Source organism: Manis javanica, chromosome 4 (genome assembly GCF_040802235.1).
Source record: "Manis javanica isolate MJ-LG chromosome 4, MJ_LKY, whole genome shotgun sequence".
Lineage (NCBI taxonomy): Eukaryota > Metazoa > Chordata > Mammalia > Pholidota > Manidae > Manis > Manis javanica.
Window position 1 is genome coordinate 79,888,247 of NC_133159.1, and position 21,172 is coordinate 79,909,418.

Consider the following 21,172-nt stretch of genomic DNA (forward strand, 5'->3'; position numbering starts at 1 on the left):
AGATGTTTACACAATATTCAAACCCTAATGATGTACAGGCCTCTTTAAATGCATAAAAGGCAATTCCTGCCTCCTAGGACCAGACTGTCTAAAGGCCGTTCTCATATTTTTAGTTCAAACACGTAAACATCAGAACAAATACAGCCCAGGCTACCGCAAGATAAGGCCCCATGTGGGAATGATCCAGAGGTGGGTTGTTCTTAGATGTTAAAAATAACTTTATAGACATGTTCCAACTCTTAGGAGGTCTGTCATAAGGCTTCCCCTCTGCGACTGCCCCGTACGCTGGGAAACAGTGGATTTGCCACCTGGAGCCCTATCTTTTTCTGATAACAAGCACCTGATAGATCCTGAGCTTCTTCGTTCCTCTTGTGGTGGAGGCCTGTGTCCTCCAACACAGCTTCCATCTGCAGCCGAGCCTCCTCCCAGGACTTGCCTTTCAGCTGAGCATAGAACAGGATGTGCTCAGCCACTGTGAGGCTATGGGGTGGGCAACGAGAAGGGCAACTGCTCAGCAATCCCACCTCTGGCAATTTACCTCAGAGAAATAATCAGCACGAGCACAAAGTTTTAGCAAATAAAGGTGTTCGTTGTACTTCTTTTTATAATACAAACACAGAACAAAAAACAGACCCTGATAAAATATCTAATAAGAGGGAACAGCTTAAATAGTACATTTATACAATGGGAGAGTATGTAAACATTAAAAATTATTTTATAAAAGAACATGTAATGACATGAAAAGACGTTCATGATTATCTTGGGTTAAAGAAATCACATTTTTTAAAAGTGGCAGGTGACATAATTGTTAGCAGGGTTCTTCTTTCCTTTATAATTTTAAAGTATATTTGTGTATCTATACATGCATAGGAGAAAGTTCTGAAAAATTGTACACCAAGGTGTTTAACAGTGGTTATTTCTGGGTGGTAAAATTACAGGTAACTTATTTTCTTATTTTAGTCTATATTTCCTTTCTTCCTTTGTTCAATGACCATATATAACTTTTTTAGGTTAGACATAAAAGCAACTGAAAAGTCAGTTTTTAGTGTCTGGCTTAGGAGGGAAGAAGAAACAATGGTCCCCTCCCTTGGTCCCTGAGAGGGAGTACCTCAGGACTGAGCAACAGGCCCCAACGTGGCCCGCCTGGCAGCGAGGGGGCATTGCACCTCCAAGAGGAGAGGCCTCAGCTCTGAGTGCCAGAGGCACAGCCCCATGTTCTGAGGGACACTTCTCATTGCAAGCAGAGCAAAGTACCTCAAACATGGGTGAACTAAACCAGAGTATGGCCTCCTGACCCCAACGTTGGCATCCCTGAGCTGGGCTCCAGCGGACATGTGTGTTGAGGACAGGGTGAGGATAAGGCAGGGGGAGGGTCTCAGTTCCTACTCTACTTACTGATGGAACAGTATGTTGTGCTGTGGGCACATGCCGAGGCTCTGCCGGACTGCATTCAGGCTGGTCTCAATGTCCTTTCCCCCAATGAGCACTGTCCCTGATGTAGGGGGCAGCAGACCCGTCAGGACAGACCTGCCAGACACAGACGTCAGGGGCAGAAAAGATGGCTTGAGGAGCGCTTTGTGGTGGCAGCCCCCACCAGGGTCAGTGAGGACTCTTACAGTGATTCTTGCCCCTGCCTCGCAATTGATCTGAAACTATCATTAGCTGTGGAGCCCAGCAGTTTCCCGTAAGGGGCTTAGCAGCCGTGTGTACAGCCAGGCCCTAATGCTGATGACTGCCCTTGGACCAGTTTCCTGGTGTCCCAGGCAGGCACTGATGGCCCCCAGGACCCCTGGCCGCAGAGCATTCCTTACAGCCGAAGGTCCCTCCCAGCCCAGCAGTCACAGCTTCTGGCCCTGCAGGGACTACAAAGGTGCTCTGAGTGTGGGTCCACACTTTGCCTGATGTCACCATTACAAAGCATAGGGGAAGGATCTGAATAGGAAGCCTAGGCATTCAGTATGTATTTGTTGATTAATTGAAGCCAGGCCTGGGAGTTACCACCAACTATTTCATCTTTGGATCCAAAACAGAAAAAGCCCGATAGCAATGCTGGCCTTTTTTGGAAAATGAGAAATGATGCTGCCCATGTTATGTGGTTGTTGTGAGGATTAAGTGAGTTAATACCTGAAAGGCACTTAGAACAGTGCCAGCATAAAGTAAAACTAAAAAATATTAGTATTATTTTTATTAAACATTGTGTTTCAAATCCCAAGGGAAGTTGCATTTCAGCAGCTGATGAAGTAATGTGTTTGCCTTTGGGAAGCTCTGGGGTCCAGGAGCTTGGGGCTCTCTGACCATATTAGTTAATAAGGAGAGAAATCAGGTAGATCTAGCTACTCCACCCTGCTCTGCCCGTGAGTTCAGATACTATCTCAGGCTTTCTGAACTTGTACTTAGAAACTGAAATCTCTGTAGATCAGCCACTAGAGGGAAACAGAACCAAATATAATGGCACCAGCCCCACATTCCATTTACACTGCCCCGCCCTCAGAGCACATTCCGAGGCAGGGCGTGCACTGCCGTTCCTTCCTGGGGCTCTGTTAGGAGCAAAAGACTGTGTATCACGTGGGTTCCCTGCCCCTAGAGAGGGCCGCCGCTGACGCTCCTTGGGAAACCTTAGCTGGCTGTGTTCTCCTGCTCAGCAGATGGCGCTCAGGTCTCTTAGAAAGGGGAGGGCAGCTTCCTGAGCTGAAATTTCCATGCAAAGCCTTCATCTTCCCTGCTCTTAGGCCAAGCTTTGTAGTGGGCAGTTACCCCCACCGGCCCTCTGCACCCTCTTACTTTCTCCAGAACTACAACCAACCCTCATGGCAGGAAAAGCAATACTCTGAAAATTAAAAGTACTTCACAGACCTGAAGGCATGTGTTGCTGATGGTCATTACTTTTCACCACCATCAGTAATAGTAATACTGGAGATGTTGGGGATGGGGAAACAGGCTCACAGTGTCAGAGACAAGACACAATTGTTGGAGGACCTGGCTCTTGCCCCTACTGAACCACTACAACTTGGGGACCTCGGGAAAATCACTTCAACTCTTTGGATGTCCACTTTCCCAGCACACAAAAGGGACAACGAGCTTCCTCAACCTCCCTCTCCAACTTCTTGTAAGGATCAAATAAAACAATATATGCGAGGAAACTTAATGGATCAGCGTTCTTTACATATTCTTGGAACACAAATACAGAGCACACTTTTGTCACTAAAATTCAGTAGGGAGGCATAGACTGCAGCTGATGGGGGCAGAACAGAGCTAGCAAATGACAGGATGGCAACACAGCCTCTTTGCCTGGAGACTCACAAGGTGGTGGTTTTCCCTGCTCCATTGTGGCCCAGCAATGCGGTGATCTGGTTCTCGTAGAAGCTAATGTTAAGACGGTCTACAGCCGGCCTACTATAAGGTTCAAAGATCTTTACCAGATTCTTTACACATACCCCAGGGACCAAGCCTGGAAGCTCACGTTCGAAGAAGGAGTCTTGGAGGAAAAAAATGAACACGATATAAATATAACACCTTCATGTACTTACTCCCAAAGGGTCTGTCTTCAGACCATTGTCTTCTCCCCCCATGGCTTTAGCTGTGACCTTGATTAGGATGACTGCAGAATATTAATTGTAACAACAGTATCTAACATTTATAGAGATATTACTGTGTATGAGACATTATTTCAAGTGCTTTGTATGGAAGACCTCATTTCACCCTTTTATCAGCTCTGTAGTGATAGATGTTATCATGCTCATTGTTACAGATGAGGAAACTAAGGCACAGAGTCATCAAGTATCCAGCCAAAGCCACACAGCCCATGAATGGCAGAGCTGGGGTTTGAACCCAGAGTGTGCTCACTGCCTCTTTGGAGAGTTAGCCTTTATCTCAGTCTTCAGTCCCAGGTTCTCACTGTGAATGGTCTTCGGGGCATTTCCACATAGATTTCTGCTAGCAACATCTCATTTTCTTCCCAGAACATTCTCCTTAGACTCTCCCATGTCCCTTCCTGAAACCACCATTCTCCTAGTTACCTTGGCTCAAATCTTGGAGTCAACTTTGACTAAAGCTGATTTCTTGCTCCTCAGAATTTCAGGGTTTCTCAGTTAGCTGGGTAGGGCTCCAGCTTCTCTGGTTGAACACCCTGCACCTCATCATTGTCCCTCAAACTCTGCCCCTCCACTTCTACTGTATACCCACTTTCAGGGCAGCCCCTCAAGACTGTGGTGTCCCCTTCTCCTTGACCTCCAGTCTCTCTCAGCTTTAGTTCCCTATACAGAACTACTTAGTTTATCTTAATACCGTAGTTCTGAGCCTTTATACCCCTGCAAAAATACTCCCAGTGCTTCTTCTGTCTGTGTCTTCTGGTCTTGCCTATAACCAAGATGGGAACCACCACTGATTTTGGCCTTGGAATTCCTCTCCGGGAGGAAGGTCTTCTCAGAGGCACTGTTGACTGTACGCTAGCTCTCTGAGGACCCACAGGCCACTGACTTCAGCTTTGGGAAGTGGTACTGGGGTGGGCCAGAGGCATGGAGGCCAGATCCTCTCATACAAAGTCAAGAGTCCTTGCTACCTTTCTAAACCCAAGGTGAGAATATCAGGAGCATTTCAGAATCCACGGAGAAATGCATGTGCCTAGGGAATGGAGAACATGGGGAGAAGTACAGAGCTGATTCAAAAGGGAAGATAGGGGAGGCAAAGGCCAGGGAAACACTTGCAAACCTCATTTATCATTCAGGAATTATTAGGTAACTTCCACAGTCAGAAAAGGCTTTTGATGGTTGAATGAATGGGCTTCTAGGTTTATAAACCACAGTGAGATGCATCATCTCCACTAGACTCTTTTCCCCCCTTGCACAGAAGCATTTATTTTTGTCTTTTCCTTATAGCTCATATCCGCTTTAAGTCCCAGTGACCCAAGTTATTGTTCTTGCTAAATCCTCGGAAGTCAGCACATTTGTGCAACTCACTTGGGATCTGCCTAAGAAGGACACACACACACATCACATACTTGGGATCTGCCTTCTCCAGGAAATATGCGATAATGTCTGGCTGGACCATTCATTCCACACATGTGCAGCTGGATCCTCAGGAAGCTATCAGGTTTAACCCCTGTCAACAGAGCCAGCTTCCTGGGTCTCATGTCTCCCTGGTCAGGAGGGGTTCTGCTCTGCACTCTCTATTGAGCTCCTTACCATTCATTCCTTCTGGGTGCTCCGGGTCCTCCATTTCCTCTGTTATGGGTTCAGTCCTTTCCAGGGCTCGTTCTTCTCTGGTTGAACACCCTGCACCAATCAGAAGCCATTATTACTCTCCTGGTGGAAGCTGAGAATCAGAAAAGTCAGGAAAAGAAGGGAAAAGAGGGGGGAGTAGAGTTTCCCAACAGAGCTGAAACAGCCTCCTCAGAGGGCCCAGTCAGCATTCCCAGGGCCCAGCCCTGAGCAGGGCTCTGCCAGCCTCTGACCTGTGGTCTGTAAAGGGGCCACTGGCTGGCCGGGTTATGCCGCCTTTGCTGAGTCCAGAGGGAGTTTTGTAGTAGGCATTTCACCTCATCCTCTTAACATGCCAGGAGGGAACCACAGTGTCAGAAATCATGATTAAAAATAAATTTAGCCTAACCAGGATTGAATTTGAATTGCATTAATTTTCTTTAGCTACCAACAGTACTTATCACTCCAATCTAAATGATATCAAAGTCATGGTGAACCTTGAGCAAAAGTCTGTTCACAGTGTAATGATGGGCAGCTAGCTTAAATTACAGACTGAGAAATGGTTGACCCGAGAAATCCATTTTTATGGGCGTTCAAGTGTTTGGGATTAACACCAGAGTTGAGCTGGGGTGAAGTACAGGCTTGCGCAAGCTGTGAAGTGTGGTGGAAACACACACAAACCCCTTCTCACACTCACGCCTACACTCACACACACCAGACACACATGCTCACAGTCACTCACACATGCTCACACTCACACATACTCTCTCACACTACCCCCACCCCCACCCCCACCCTGAGGCATTTTTTTGTAAACTTGGCGTTTGGTTTAAAAGGACATCAGGACATCCTGGAAGGGGAAGAGAAGCAGAAGAGTGAGCCAAACAGAGAGGAAAGCAGAGGCAGGAGGGGGAGCCTGCTGTCATCAAGCATTTAAGGGCTCCAGCCTCAAGAGCACATAAGTAGGGTGACTTTTCTAACACAGCAGCCGACCGGGGCCTCCCTCTGTCCCCACCGCCCTCTGCAGGTATGCAGGATGTGCGGTGGAGTGGCGAGGCATGGGGCTGGTGGCCAGGGACCTGCCACCTCCAGTACTTCCATTTCTGCTTCCTGAAGAGTTTTCCCCTCAACTGCTCACCTGCCTTTGGTCACTCTACTAGCTGTCATATGGCACCGATGTGTAATCCTCTAGCAGGAGGAAACAGACTTTTATATAGTTTAGTCACTGGAGTGAGTTTCTTGCCAGGAAATGTGTGTCCCAGTCCCAGATTTTGTCCCAAGTGGCCAACGGGAACTTGGGCGAGACACTGGATGTCAGCTGGGCTCTATTTCTTCATCTGTGAGAGGAAGGGATTAGGTGGAGGACCTCAGCTATTTTCTGATTTTTGAGAAAAGTAGGAATCGGTTTCTGTCTAGCCTGTGAGACAGGTGAGAAATATTTGGCTTGTCTCGGCAAAAATATATGTGATTCATTTTTGAAGGAGCACGTTTGTCTTAAGATTTATTTACTTTCTGAGAGGCAGAGTATCAGCTGATGCTGTAGAGAAAAAAAATGCCCATATGTCCTGATATCTATTGAGATTAGAAATATTCCAGGAATATCTTCCTGTGTTGAAATCCCATTTATGATGGATTATAACTTCATTATAGTACAAATTTAAAATTTATAGACAAAACAGACAAACCAACATAATGGAAAAATACTGAGGTGTCTAAGTGCTGTTTATTTGAACACTAAAAAACAAACAAACCAAAAAACCCACCCACATCTTGTGAAGGCCCTAGGTTAATCTCCTAGAGAAAACAAACATCTATTTTTGTGCTTAAAAGATGAATCCTGGCCCAGGCCCCATAATACAAAGGAAAGAGCAGGGAGGTGAGGAACAACCAGATTGGAAAGTATTTCCTTGCTCCCGAACCTCCTAGTTCCAGGGGAGTCCCCAACTCTTCGGTCAGGAATTTCTCTGCCTTCTCTTACCTCTCTGAAGAGCCTGTGGTCCCCCTATTCCCATTCTAGGATTCTCCCTTAGCCTCCTGTCCTGTTCAGTAGCAAAGGCACATTCTATTTAAGATGCATTCTGGGCAAATGCCCTTTCAGCCCAGTGCCCAAGCACAAGAAAGATCAATACTAGGAGAGCCTGGGAATGTTTGCCTTAGAGATCACAGCTGTGCCGCAACTTCCGGATGGGCTCTCACCTTGGGAGAACAAATTAACTTACATTTTGAGAAGGTGGAAAGGATTAAAAAAGCAGGAGGGGAGGCAGCAGAAGATGAATGCAAAGGTTCCTTCATGATTGTGTGGATCTCTTTGCTTTAAACTGAGAAGCTGCAAAAGTCATTTCCCCCCTGAAGTGGTCTGGCTTTCTTTTACTCAGGTGCTTTAATCCACTGGACACATGCATACAGGGCACAGGGGCTTATCAATATCAGCCACTTACCCTTGCCCACCAATTCCCAAAAGGTGAGTTCCCAGAGGCTGTGACGCCCCACTGTGGTGGCAGAGCCTCCAAGAGGTAGCTGACTAATCAGGAATCACACACTTTGCTAAGAGCCACCTCTGCAACTCACACATAGCCACACATAGCCAAAGGAGGAGCAGGTTTCAAACATTAAGGGTGTTTTGTGTTTTTACTCACCTTCACCACCAAGCCAATAGGACTCTTGTAGAAGAAAGTACCAAGGAAGTGGGGTGCCATAGTCCCCTAGAAATAGACAGGTAAGTAAACGGAAAAAGTCTAAGCAGTCCTGCCTTACCACAATTTTATAAGATTTAGAATTCATCTAACTGAATCTCAAATTAAACAGATATTCCTAGCTCTTGTATAAGCATATACAGCTATCCATGGACCACCACGGAGACAATTCCTTCCAACATGTTTTAATTCAAGTTCCTGTGTTTTGGATGAAACCAGCAACACTAAGACTGGTGATTTTGGTTCACACTAGTTTTCTGAGAAAACATTTTATTGAAGAATTTAATCATGCTCTTTTCCAACAGTTACTAGATAATGATGATTATTAATCACTAGCCTTTGTTGGGTGCCATGTGTCAGGCATTACTGTAAGAATTTTCCATGTGCTACATAATTTAATCCTCAAAACAACCCTGAAAGATAGGTAGTATTAGTATTCTTGTGGATAAGGAAACTGAGGCACACCAGATTTGAATCATCTGCCCAAGGTCACAGCTAATTAAATAGACATGAAGTTGGGGGCTATCTGGTTCTGATACCACTGATCTTAACCACCTCATTCTACTGGACCCATTTGGGTTTCAAGAAAAAGATTCCCAAATTTCTAGTCCAGTTCTCTTAGCAGGCATTGCTCCCGATACGATGTTGATTTTGTTAGAACAGTTTTTGTTTATTTAATAGTTATCCCGTGTTTCATGGCTACTGCTATACTGTACGCACCTCAAGGGCAAACCTGGGGCTGTTTTTTGTATCCTTCTTTTCCCAGAAACTGGTGCTGAGCCTAACATATAGGCACTGCTCAGCAAACAGTTGTTGAACATATTAAAACTTCAGTTTGGTTAAAATAAAGCTCTTGAATTATGCACAAATTTCAATTTCAATCCAACTTATTTTCACTTATTCTATTCTATTCCCTTCTAATGGCCCAGTGAGACAGAAAATCTGAGGCTGAGCAAGTTCAAATGTGTTGCTCAAAGTCACCATTTTGGGTTGAATTGTGTTCCCCCACACCTCAAAAAAGGATATGTTGAGGTCTGAGGTCTGAATACAAAATAGTGCTTGATCTTTGTCTCCAGTTCCTATCACAGAGCTCCTAAACCCTTGGAATTTCCAGAGTGATAGGAATGTCTTTTGTTAATCCTAATGAGCCCCTTTCTCAACCACACCTGAGTTTATGCTAATGAAGTGGTCTCAGGGTGGGGCCCCTAGATAAGTTCAAGATGGGGACTGTGCACCAGAAAGACTAAACAGGTGAAAAGAGGATGGCAACTTTCAGCCCCACCACCCTGTACTCCAGGGAGGGGAGGGGGCTGGATACTGGGTTACAAAACTGTCAAACAATTAGATTCAGGGAGCCTCCATGTTGGAAGCTCGCATCAAGATGCCGGGAGGCTGATGCACCTGGAGAGGGTATGGAAGCTCCTCCTGTACTTCACCCATGCATCTCTTCCATTTGGCTGTTTCCGAATTGTACTCTTTATCATAAAGCTGTAATTGTAAGGGGACCACTTTCCTGAGTTCTGTGGGTTGTTCTAGGGAATTGCTGAACCTGCGCAGGGCTGCTGAGAACAGTTGGCAAAAGTGTGAGTAGGCTGTTCACTGTATTTGCATCTGACATCTGAAGGGGCAGCAGCCTTGTGGGCCCAAGCCTAGGGTCTGTGCTAATTCTGGGTAGTTACTGTCAGAATGAAATTCAGTTGTTGGATGCCAGTAAATGTCAGAGAATCACTCAATTTGCAAAAAAGCAACACACTTGGTATCAGAAAAATTAAAAGACCCCGAGTCTTAATCCCTGGTGCTTCAGAATGTGGCCTTGCTTGGAAATAGAGTCATTGCTGATATGATTAAACTGAGATGAAGTCCCCCTGGAGTAGAGTGGGCCCCTAATCCAATATGACTGGCATCCTTGTAAGAAGATGGCCCTGGGAGCGCAGACACTCCCAGGGAGGATGCCATGTGAACACGGAGCCCTGGAGTGATGCATCTGTAATCTGAGCAATGCCAAAGATTGCTCAAAACCACCAGAAACTAGGAAAGGGCAAGGAAGGATCGCTCTCCTACAGGTTTCAGAGGGAACATGGCCCTGCCAACACCTTGATTTGGGGTTTCTAGCCTCCAGAACTGTAAACTTTTAACTTTTGTTAAAACAAATAAACTTTTGTTGTTTAAGGCCACTCAGCTTGTGGTGCGTTGCTCTGGCAGCCCCAGGAATCTAATCTAGTCCCACAGCTGGGATCCAAACCCAGGCCTCCTAACCCAGCCTGGTGATCTGTCTCTTATTCCAGGATTGCTGTCCATGGATTCCTGCCAACAAAGGCTGCTCCAAGACGATCTGAGTTGTTTCTCTCCAGGGACCAGGCCCAGCATTCCTTGCCCTTACCTGCTCCGGCCACAGCACAGGGTGGCTGTTGGTCAACTTAGAGATGACTCAGGTGGAGGAGGGATTTCTCTAGCTACCAGGAAACACTTATTTGAAGGAAAATTAATTTCTACAAAGCAAACACAAAATTGTACAAACAGCCAATTTTGTTTTAAGAGTTGATTTTCCACCTTCAGATGAATCAGGTATTTACTTAGTGTCCACCAAAAGTGAGGCATTTTTCTGGGCACCAAGACTAGCACAGAACAAAACAGCCTGTGGGTATCCTCTCATGGGCCCATATTCTACTAAGAGTAGAGAGTTAATAAACACATACAGATACATGTCATGTCAGATGGTGATGACTGAAAAATTAAGTAGTATCAGGGAACAGGAGCCCTGAAGGAATGTTATTTATATAGGGATAGGTATGTGGATATTTTCAGTCTGGAAAGATCCCAGTGACAAGGTGGCATATGAAGGCCTGAACGAAGTAAGGAAGCAAGCCTGCAGATGTAGGGAAGGGTGTAGAACATGCTCTGGGCAGTGAGAACAGCAGGTGCAAAGGTCCCGTGGAGGAAATGTACTCTGCGCACTGAAGAGCAGTCAGTAGGAGACTGGTATGGTTGGAGCAGAGAGACATGTGGGAGAAGGAAGGACATGAGATGGGGAAGACAGTTGGAGGCTGATAATGAAGCATCTTGTAGATTGGGTTTAGGACGTTGGATTTTACTCTGAACAAATTACTGGAGGGATTTGAACAGTAGGCTGACACCATCTGACCTAGATTCTGTAAAGGATCCTCTGAATCTAATGTGGAGAACAGACTGGTAGGAAATGATGGTGGAAGGAAGCTTGGACTGGGGAAGTAGTGGTAGAGGTGATGACAGATCCAATTCTGGATCTGTTTCTAAAGTGGAGCCAACAGCATTCACTGCTCCTGGATCAAGTATCAGATGCTGGTTCTGAGAGTCAACTCAGATTGAAAGAATTTAGAAAGGATGAGATTAAACCTAGATGAAAGTAGAGGGCTGCAGATCTGAAGAACCCATTTGTCTTTACCTTATGGAGATTGAGCCTTACCTGGAAACACCTGGTCAAGGTACCAGGCAAGCAGGCCATAGAGAGCAGCATCAAGGAGCATCATCTTCACCGACATCAGGAAACTGAAATCATCCCCTTCCATGGGACTCTTCCCGATATTGCTCCACTGCAGCCCCAGGCCTTGCTCCTCAAAGCGAACCAGGTACTCAGTGCCAAATCCCAACGCCACAGGAGACAGCAGGCTCTGCAGCAGGGCAAAGAGGGCACACGAGAGGAGCAGAGGGTCTTTTACCCGAGCCAACAGCACCCATAAGGTAGAGAGGATGGCCACATGAGTGTCTCCATGTGTCCAGGGGAAGGCCACCCCAGGGAGGGATTAAGGAAGTCTTCCCTCAAGAAGAGAATCCTGGGAATGCTACTCAGGCCTCAGGGACCCCTGCCCAATACTCACCAGGTCACCTCTCACTTGTTCAATGGAACACAGCTGTGTAATGGGGCAGACGAACACCACGTGGATAACATGCCAGAGGAACAAAGGTCCTCATGTTCACTTTCCTACCTTTTCTCCCTTCTGCCTTTTTCTTAAGATCACTCAGTTTTTGACAGAGCAAAGAAACTAACTTGAGCTGCTTTGTGAGAATCCCACTAGGAATGTCTACAGAGTAACCAGTGTCCTAGGGCAGGCTAGGGGGCCAGGCAGGAAGACGGTCCCATGACCTCCTAAGGTCTGTCAGAGAGACCAGAAAAATCTCAGATTGTACCTATGATGACCTTTTCCTATATCCAGACTGGAGACAATCATTTTCTCTGTGGGGAGACACATCGACTGAATAGGTAGCACACAAAAGGAAGTCTGAAGAGGAAGCTCCCCAGCTGTGTCCCCACGGGTGGTCCCTGTCATGTCAAAAAGCACATAACCACATGCGTAGGGATGGATTATTCCCATTTCCTCTGCTCAGAAGGCCTCTCTCTAGTTTGCAGGACCCAGGGTGGGTTCAGAATATCTCTCTGCAGAAGGAAAACTCTCTAGCTATATGTTTACAAAAAACACTTTAAAAATCTCATCCACGCTCTGGTCCACACAGCTGCCAGGACTACAGCTTTCCGGTGGATCCACACACCCAGGAAGCTAGCTGTGGCCTCAAAGTACCAACCATTTACCCAGTAGACCAAGGTAGCTCAGCTCTGCTCACAGGCTGAGACAGACATACAGATTTCTTGCTACTAGCCCATTGTGATCATTTTAGAAAGCTGGGTACTACAAATAGCAGCAATTAGTTTCTTATTTAACATGAGAAATAAAAGGCAGATGCTCTGGCAGCTCTGAAGCCAAATAAGTTGGCGTTGTGAGAACCACACAGACCTCAGATCTTTCCCCAGTGAGAAGCAGGTGGCAGTCCTTTCTGGACCCTATAGTACAGACAACCGAGGACCAGGAGATTCTGCAGGACAAGGGAAAATACACCCTACGTGGCTTGGAAGCTGTTTAACTTGGTTAATGAGAGGGTGGAAATGACCCATTTGGAAACAATTAGAGAAAAAGGGCTGTTAGTTTGAGAATTGAGAACTAAGAGGTCTCTCAGGCAATCAAAAGTCAACTTCTGGAGTCTTCTGCAGCAGGGCTCGGTTTTTAACTGGCTTATTTCGGCTCCACTCTCTATGTACACTGGTGGAGCACGATAAAGACACTTGTAGAATTACCTCGATTCATGTTCTTTTGGAGTGGAACTAAAACTTTTAATTCATGGGAACATCTTTCCGGACAGAATGCTTAGGGAACAAGCTCCCTCTCTTCTAAATCTTCTCAGATGTTGGGAAAATAAAACTGAGTGAAATGGGCCTGGCTGTTCTGTTATGGATACACAAAGGGGTTGAGCTGGTTTGAATTAAACTGGTTTTCAATTATTTCCCAGGCCAGACTAATCAAGCAGTTTGGTGAGGAGGAATTCTTAGGTTGCTCAGGGTAAAGACTGCTCCCACATCTTTAAACCTTACATAATTTTGAGCCACAAGGCAAAGGAGACCCCCTCAAAGGGTGGGACGGTCCTCTAGAACTGCTAGAGACCCCTTGGAGAAAATGTATCATCTGCTTACCACAGCCATCTTCAGGTCAGCTGTCATTCGATCCTGCCAGGCAAAGCAGAGAATGTGCGGCAGGTAGAGGGTGAAGTAGATGACACCACTGCAGGCTGCTGCAAGGCTGGCTTTGGAAAAGAAGGTGCTGAGCAGGAAGCACTGCATGATTGTAGCAGTGGAGAAAGCCAACAGGAACAGGAAGAGGATGAATGGATTGCTATAATGAAGGATTCTTCCATGCTGAAACCAAAGAGGACACTTGAGTCATTCCACCCATGTCCAGGGGCACTGAGATCTCAGGAGGTGACCTCTGTGCAGTGATTCAGGGCCTTCAGAAGCTCTCTGCCCCAGAGGGGTCTCTCCCACTAGCTTACCGTTTGTGTCTGAATTTCCACATTCAAGACGCAATGCATTGAGTTCCTTTAATCCCTATGAAAGCCACATTCCCTAGGAGGGTAACACATTAGGCTGCCTATCAGTACCTAGTAATTATTAAGTGTTAACTAAGAAAATCCTTGGTAGGAAGGGGATAGTGTGGAGCAATGAGCCCAGAGCAAGGGAGGAAGATTTGCTGCAGCAGAGGGTAGGGGTGGTGGAGGTGTTTTGGACCATCAACAGCTCTGGGATGTAGTGAGTACATGAAGAACTAAAGAGGGTGGCAGGAGACCACCCAAAAAACTGTAGCACATTGCTTGGGGCCTGGCCTGATGACCCAATCATTTGTACTTGTATTCTAAGATTTGCCATTTTCATATTGGTGAAAATGTCAGTAATTAATTCAAATTATTTAGAAGTGGATTAATCTTCGCCATCCACTAATATCCTACAAATACATTTCATAAGCTTGTGGGCAAGACTCCCTATATTTCACATTAACTAATGAGTCAATCACTTTGGCTGTGTAGAAAAAAAGACTAAATTAGCAATTTTCACTAAGTGACCTGCTGTCCAATTACATTATAGGATAAACTGAGATGTTCAAATTTATCAGGCCTTCTTGGTTCTCCATTACTACTGATACCCTGTGAGGGTTTTTACCCATTACATATAACTCCAAATACATGTCCTCTTGTTTTTTTCTCAGCAACATAAATGTATAAATAGGTTCATCTCTTGAATGGGTTCTGATCAATTGGTGGTGGTGCTCTGGAGCACTGGGTTCTTCTCAATAAAGAGACCATTTAGCAACATCTATTATGGGTATGTGAAAACTGAGTGGAACAAATGTGCCATTTATCTGTTATTGCTACATTTCTCCTTTATTCACATTTTCCTGCCTGGCAGGCACTGACAGAACAGATTGAAAAAAACAGAATAAAACAAATGGCAAAGAAGGTTGGAAGAGGGCCATACTTAACTAGCACCAAACTCTGAGGAATGCTAAACAAAAGTCAAAATTAGGACTAAGAATTCCTGATTTTGTGTTTTAAAATACCCTGAAAGCTCACTTCTTTTCTTTAACCACATGCAACTTGGTAAAAGGAAGTCCACAGCTGAACATGTAGCTTTTGGCTGTAAGAACTTTAAGATGATTGTTGCTATTCTTAGAAGAGTGAAATCAATTTCTTAGCTCAAAGTAAAGTCCTACAAACCTCTGGGGCTGTATAATTTCTCATTGACTTGAGACAGAGATGAAAGTCACTTGGCTGAACTCACAGTTTCACTGGCCTTGGCCTCCTTTAATGACTACTTTTCTCTTTGGTTCCTAATAGCTTGAAAAACAGTGGAACCTTCCCATTGTTCCAGCTTCCAGCTTCTTTCCTGCGAAGCCGAGGTGGGAAGGAAGGACAATGGAAAGATGGGAGTGGCATGCTAAGGAAGCTCCTATTTTGGTGGGGAAAGCTCTGTTTCCGTCATCTCTGGAACAATGTTCTGGTTCCCATAAGGAGAAACCCCTTTGTGCAAGAAACTCTTGGTGAACATTCTTTTCCTCACGTCCTAAAAGCTTTGAAGTCCAACTGCCCATTCTTAGGAAAGCAGATCTCAGTGTCACTTATTAGCAACAGGTCTCAGGTCATTACAAAATGTCGTGCTTGTTTATGTGTTTTGCACAAGTCAGATGCTTATGCATTTTGACTCCTGTTTGATCTGAGGACACAAAATGTCTTGGTAGTGGGGAAAAGGAGCAGACTGAAGGATGGGATGAGACAAGGGCCCCTATAGGAAGGCAGAGAGCTCAGCTTCTCCCCTCATCTCTGTGGAGCTCTGGGACTCTGCAACTTTAAGGCCACTTCTGGATAGGGCCAGGTTGTTTGAGCAGAATGACTGCTTTGTCAGCTTTGGTTTTGATAGGACTCTAGCACTGGTGTGGTTAAGGCCACAACCCAGCTCACTGGATCTCAGGGTAACACTTAAGACTTAGTACAGACTTAGCATAATATCCTGCCAAGAGGGGGCAGGATTTGGTTTAATGGATATGTGTTGTTGGACAGGATGTGTGATGGAACACTCTTGGATCAAGTAGATAGCAGGTATGGTCCAGTGTGGGATAGGACACACCTAGTCAGTCTGTGAGCCAGCACACATATAGTATAGTGCAGAGGTGCACTCAATATGATGATGGTTAAGAGGCAGAACAAGCTTGATGACACTATATCGGGAGGTTGCAAAGCCCAAAGTCTAAAGCTTATACCAAATCCCATCAAACAGATATAAAAAACTACCTAAATTTATGTGCTTACTATTTAACAGCACAAAAGATCATCTAATGTGGAGGAACTAAAAAGGAAGGGTAACTGTATTATGAAACAATGTTTTATTTCCAAGTCTAGCTTATTAGGCACTGCAAGTTTGCAGAGGATAGACCTATGCATGCTGTCTGCAGCTATAAAAACTCCTGTCACTGAGAAAGAACGGATTCCAAATTCCATCCTTTAAAAGTGAGAGTTCTGGGAGATTTTTCAGGCAGCAGAATGTTCTTTGGTCAAGCCACGAATGGTTGACCATGATGGCAATTAATCAACAGTCCAGGTCTCCTCTTGTAATACACTGAAAACGCTCTCCACGTTCCAACCCTAGCCAGTGGTTGGGACAGAAATCCCAGGAAAACACTCTATGAACTTACTTTTTTCTGTGTTTGGAAAGACAGAACTCTTTGTATATACAATCACCCTGTGCTGGGCTCTGCTAATAGCAGCTTCTCAAGATGGTCCATGGGATGGGGCTGGATAATCTATGTAGGCTGTAGCTCCCTAGGCAGGAAGTGGGAGAAGGGAAGACACTATGATACAGTGGCTTTTTGAGGGAGACTCTATCTCTCCGAGCGTTTCAACTTTGGCTGGAATGGTGGGGCAGCTATGATGTCATGCTATTCTTGGTGGACAGATGACTGATGTAGCCACAAGTTCACTTATGGGGAGAAAGGTGGGATAAAAAACACTCTTCAAGATTTTCTGGGCTTTCTCCATCTGGCTTACCGTGATGAATATGGTTAGGAGGAAGATGCTCATTGACATGATAGAGAAGCTGTCCAAAAACCAGGTGCACCAAATCACTGCATTGGAAACACCCTGATTTTTCAAGGTCTCCTTCAGTCTCAACTCCTTCTCCAAGACAATGCTCTTTACAGTCATGGAGACAGAGTAGATCCAAGCCAACACCATGAAGATAGGGAAACAGCGGTTCAGAATGATCATAAAACTGGAACAAGAGAAGAAAAGCAAATTAGTAGAATGTTCTGTACCTGTTAGAGGTGCAGTAAATGTTTGTTAAATGAATGTGTTGAGAACAAAGCCCAGGCAAAAGGAAAGGCAGAAAATCACTCCTGGACATTCAGTGGCCTTGAATCTTTTCAAACATTGCACTTTGTCCTGAAGGATTAATTTTTCTTTAGAGCAAGATGGTAGCTTTTTGGACAGCCCAGATGAATGCTCTGTAAATAAAATGTGTAAATAAAATTGTATTATGTATGTTACACAGTGTAGACCTTCTTAAAAGATCTCACAGGAAAGGACTACAGATCTGATGGTGTGGGATGTGGCTGGAATAGATAGAGATACATACATACATACTGACAGTGAAGTCTGAGAAGGTGGACCACAAACAGGGAACTGGTGGTGGTGAGGTCAGTAATGGGGCTCCCTGAGGCGGGTGACAAGTATGGCACGGTCTACCCTGGAGGATCATACACACCCTAGCTGTGCAGGAAGAGGCCCCAAATAACCAATCAGTGCGGCACTCTATGAAGGCAACTGAACCACCAATGAATCAGTCAGTGATCCAATCACTGCTAACTCTACCAGCCGTGTACCAGTGGATATCCCTTCCAGCAAGCAGGGGAGATTTGATATTTTGGAATTACTTTATTATGAACTTTATACATGTTTCCCCTGCACTTGATGTGCTAGTAAAGCCTTTGGGATTATTATCTATTGAAAACTGTTGGGTATCACCAGAGGGGCCCCGTTCCAACGTGGGAGGGTTTCACTCAAGATGGCCTTGGGGAACCATGAATTCATACGGCTGCACTCCTGGAACCTGTCACCAGAGGGCTCTCCCACACCGGAGGGCCAGAGTCCCGCTACTTCCTGACTGTCTACCCAGCTGCCCTGCCAGCCACTCCCATCCTGATCCTCAAAGTGGAATTGGTTTTTTTGCCTCTGGCTCTTCTTCCCATACCTGCCTATTGCCCAAACCCAAACTGCAGAATGGCCACTGTTACCTCTGTGGTCTTTTGTAGGCCAAGAAAGGAGAACTGATTGGACTCGGGCATTGAGAGAGGGCTTCCTGCGCCCATAGTAGGCTTTATTTTACTTTGCTGCCAGCTGGCAATTTGCCTCTTCCTTTCTTCTGGCTGTACATGATTCTGTCCTCCCTAAACCCTACAGACACAAGACACTACGATGAACTTCCCAGTGTTTTTCTAGGAGTTGCATCCCTGAGCCAACTGTAAGCCTTTGCTGCTGTCCTGGGAATATTTCTGCCCCCAAGCACCATGGTAAATGAGCCCTCCAGCCCCTCTTCTTCTCTGTCCCCCTACCACCTCCCAAATGCACGTTCAGAAAACAGTAGGTAGCTGGCTAGTTTGCTCCTGGCCAGCAAACATATTGGCCTGGGGACGGAGTGGGTAGGGAGGGAAGGCCGGAGCTCATCCAGCACATTCCTCTGCCTTTTCATTAAGTGTCCATCATGGGAATGTTAATTAGGGAAAGAGCTGCATTATTCCGAGGCTCCTAGGAACCGGACCTACTTGCGATGCAGGGTCCTAATTTGCTGATTTGGCAATCATTGGGCAAACACTGACGGAACTCTTCCGCATGCCAAACATACTACGCAGTGGAAATTTTAAAAGCTTTTGTCCCCTCCCCCAACCTCTTCCATAGCTTTAATTTTCACCTTCCCTTTTCCACCCACACCAACTCCTTTCTCCCTGCCACCTCACTGGCCGACCTGGCCTGGCCTGGTGCCTCGGAGAATCAGGCTCCTCAGTCAGAGCTCCATCCTCCACAAGCTAGCCCCAGTCGCCTGGTTTCTCTCCAAAGAGATTGAAGCCCCACCTCAGCAACCCAATAGCTTGTCTGGATAGGGGATTGGGAGTCCCGGACTCACGAGTCATCCACGAAGCAGGGGTAAGGCATCTGCTGGAGATAGATTCCAACTGGAACTTCAGCCTGAGCCTGACTCCTTGTGATGCCCTGTTCAACCATGTCCTGCAAATAGGCAAACCCTCCCCAGATGTATCGGAAATCTTCCACGGGATCAGCTCTGGGACCAGAATCCCAGTACCTAAGAAGGAACCAGAGGGAGGGACAAAGGATGTGAACAGGAATAGACAGCTGACACCTCACAAGCACGAGGTGACTCGGAACTCACTCCCCTGACACTTTACCCCTAACCTTTTCCAAACTGATTCTATGTTCTAGGTCACAGTTTAAATCTCAGTCATCCACAACATGTCCTATAATTGCTTTCATTCAAGGGCTCTACATTGAGCTTTATTTCCTCTGATTTAACTTAATTTTATTGATTTATAAGCTGAGTCCAGTCTCAGTCCCTTATTCTATACCAAATATGATTTCCCAGGGACTTTGGAGAAACTCCATTTGCAGAATCTCTATGTGAAGATAATTCAGTACCTAGAGGTTTCCATCTCCAAATTGTACAAAGGCCAGGCAGGGACAAATGCTGAATTGCAGGGGTGAGGTAGGGTAGCTGAGTTCTTCCAGTCTTACCAACTAATAGGGCCAAGTGGTTAGCTTATTTCTTTGATACCAAAGTGTTTCTATGCCTTTCCCAGTAACCTTCCTACCCCTGCACCCACCCTGTCAGGAGGAGGTGGTTGGCCTGAGTCCAGAGGAGGCCCCTCTCCTTGCCTCATACATCCCTGGAGTTGCCCAGGGCCTTCTGAGAGTGACTGAAGAATCACCTGTCTTTGATCTTATTGGTTTTCTCCATCACATCTATATCCATCCGGATCTTGTACTTCACATGGGGTGGTAGGGAGCTGGTCCAGGGGTACATGTCAGGAAACACCACACCAGCCCAGAACCTGTTTTCCTCCAGGAGAGACAGGGCTCGTTGGGTGAGCTGAATTTCATCATCATAGCTTTCAAACTTATCCAGGATCAAACACTGCAATTAGTCACAGAAGTTGAGAGAATTTGAGGAACACCAGCAGCAAAGACTGGACTACACGAAAAGGCAGAGGATGAGAGCTGCTGCCCCATGGGATGGACCAAAGGCAAGGAGACCTAGAAACTTACTGTTTGCTTAACTCCAGGGTCTGGTGTTAATTTTCCAGTGTGTCTAGATTTGGGGGTGAAAGGCGCTTAGAAATGCTGACTTGCTCTTCCCTGCAGATTTAGTGAGGGCCACACTATCTGGCTGTCCAAGGCAGTCCAAACATGTAAGTTGTCAAAATGACAAAAACACTCACAGCTCTCACTGCCCAGCATGGGGAGTCTGAGGGAGTGGGGTCACATTGGAGACAGGCTGCTTTGAAGATCAGAAAGCCTACTGATAAAAGAGTTTTAAAGAGAGAGAGAAACAGTCCTGGCACTGAACCTTCCCGCCTCTGCAAACACATAAGGACGGCCAGCTGAGGGAAGGACAAGGAGGAAAAAAGAAAATCATGGAGCCAAAATGATTGAGTCCAAGAAATCATTTCCAGTTACATTTTTATGACAGATCATGTGGGTGGAGGAAGAATTTCCTAATGTATCTTTTTTCTCCCCCTGGAATAGAAAAAAATCAATACCCACTGAAGAGCAAAACTAAGAATTTCTTTTAATTTGAATATCGGGGTTGTCTACTTTTATAGATTTGTTAAAGCATTGTATCATACTCAGATCTATTTTTTCCTTAACCTCTTGTTCTTATAATAGACTCGGGTTATTGTGTTGATGTTTCTTTCTTAGACTGTAACTCACAAGAGGTCAGATGGCCTTGTCTTGATTAATTTGTTCACCAAATACTTACTGAAAGTCTGCAATGGGCCAGAGCCTGCTGGGCTCCAGGGATACAAGGAGGAAAGATGAAATCTCTTCCTGAAAGACGCTCAAGATCTAATGAGGGAGTGAGTTGGGGTAAACCAACAGTCATAATGCAGAATGATCAGATTCTGATGAAAGCACGCCCAGTGTGCTCTGAGAGCCCAGCAGAGCAATGTAGGCGGGTCTGCCTGGAGAGGTCTGGGAGGGCTGCCGGGAGGAAGAGCCTCCTGAGTTGGATGAAGATAAGCAGGAATTACCCAAGGGAAGAAACCAGGGGAAAGGTCAGCTCAGGCATAGGGAACAATACACGGGTTGTCTGGAGACCTGCAAGAATAGAGCAGGGGTTCCCAACCTTGGCTGTGCTTTAGAGCCACC

General features: G+C 45.7%; 1 protein-coding gene across 3 annotated transcripts in view; it reads right to left on the reverse strand.

Moving 5' to 3' along the window:
* Positions 1–21,172, reverse strand: part of ABCA4 (ATP binding cassette subfamily A member 4) — a 130,006-nt gene that overhangs the window by 53,928 nt on the left and 54,906 nt on the right. For all 3 annotated transcript variants that reach the window (XM_017660129.3, XM_036998093.2, XM_036998092.2), the window contains exons 12-21: positions 19,732–19,937; positions 18,915–19,091; positions 16,784–17,006; positions 13,386–13,607; positions 11,331–11,535; positions 7,832–7,897; positions 5,181–5,270; positions 3,301–3,475; positions 1,396–1,527; positions 341–480 (exon numbers count right to left, since the gene is read on the reverse strand). In XM_017660129.3, the coding sequence (XP_017515618.3) occupies positions 341–480; positions 1,396–1,527; positions 3,301–3,475; positions 5,181–5,270; positions 7,832–7,897; positions 11,331–11,535; positions 13,386–13,607; positions 16,784–17,006; positions 18,915–19,091; positions 19,732–19,937 (1,636 nt within the window). The remainder of the gene's footprint in view (positions 1–340; positions 481–1,395; positions 1,528–3,300; positions 3,476–5,180; positions 5,271–7,831; positions 7,898–11,330; positions 11,536–13,385; positions 13,608–16,783; positions 17,007–18,914; positions 19,092–19,731; positions 19,938–21,172) is intronic.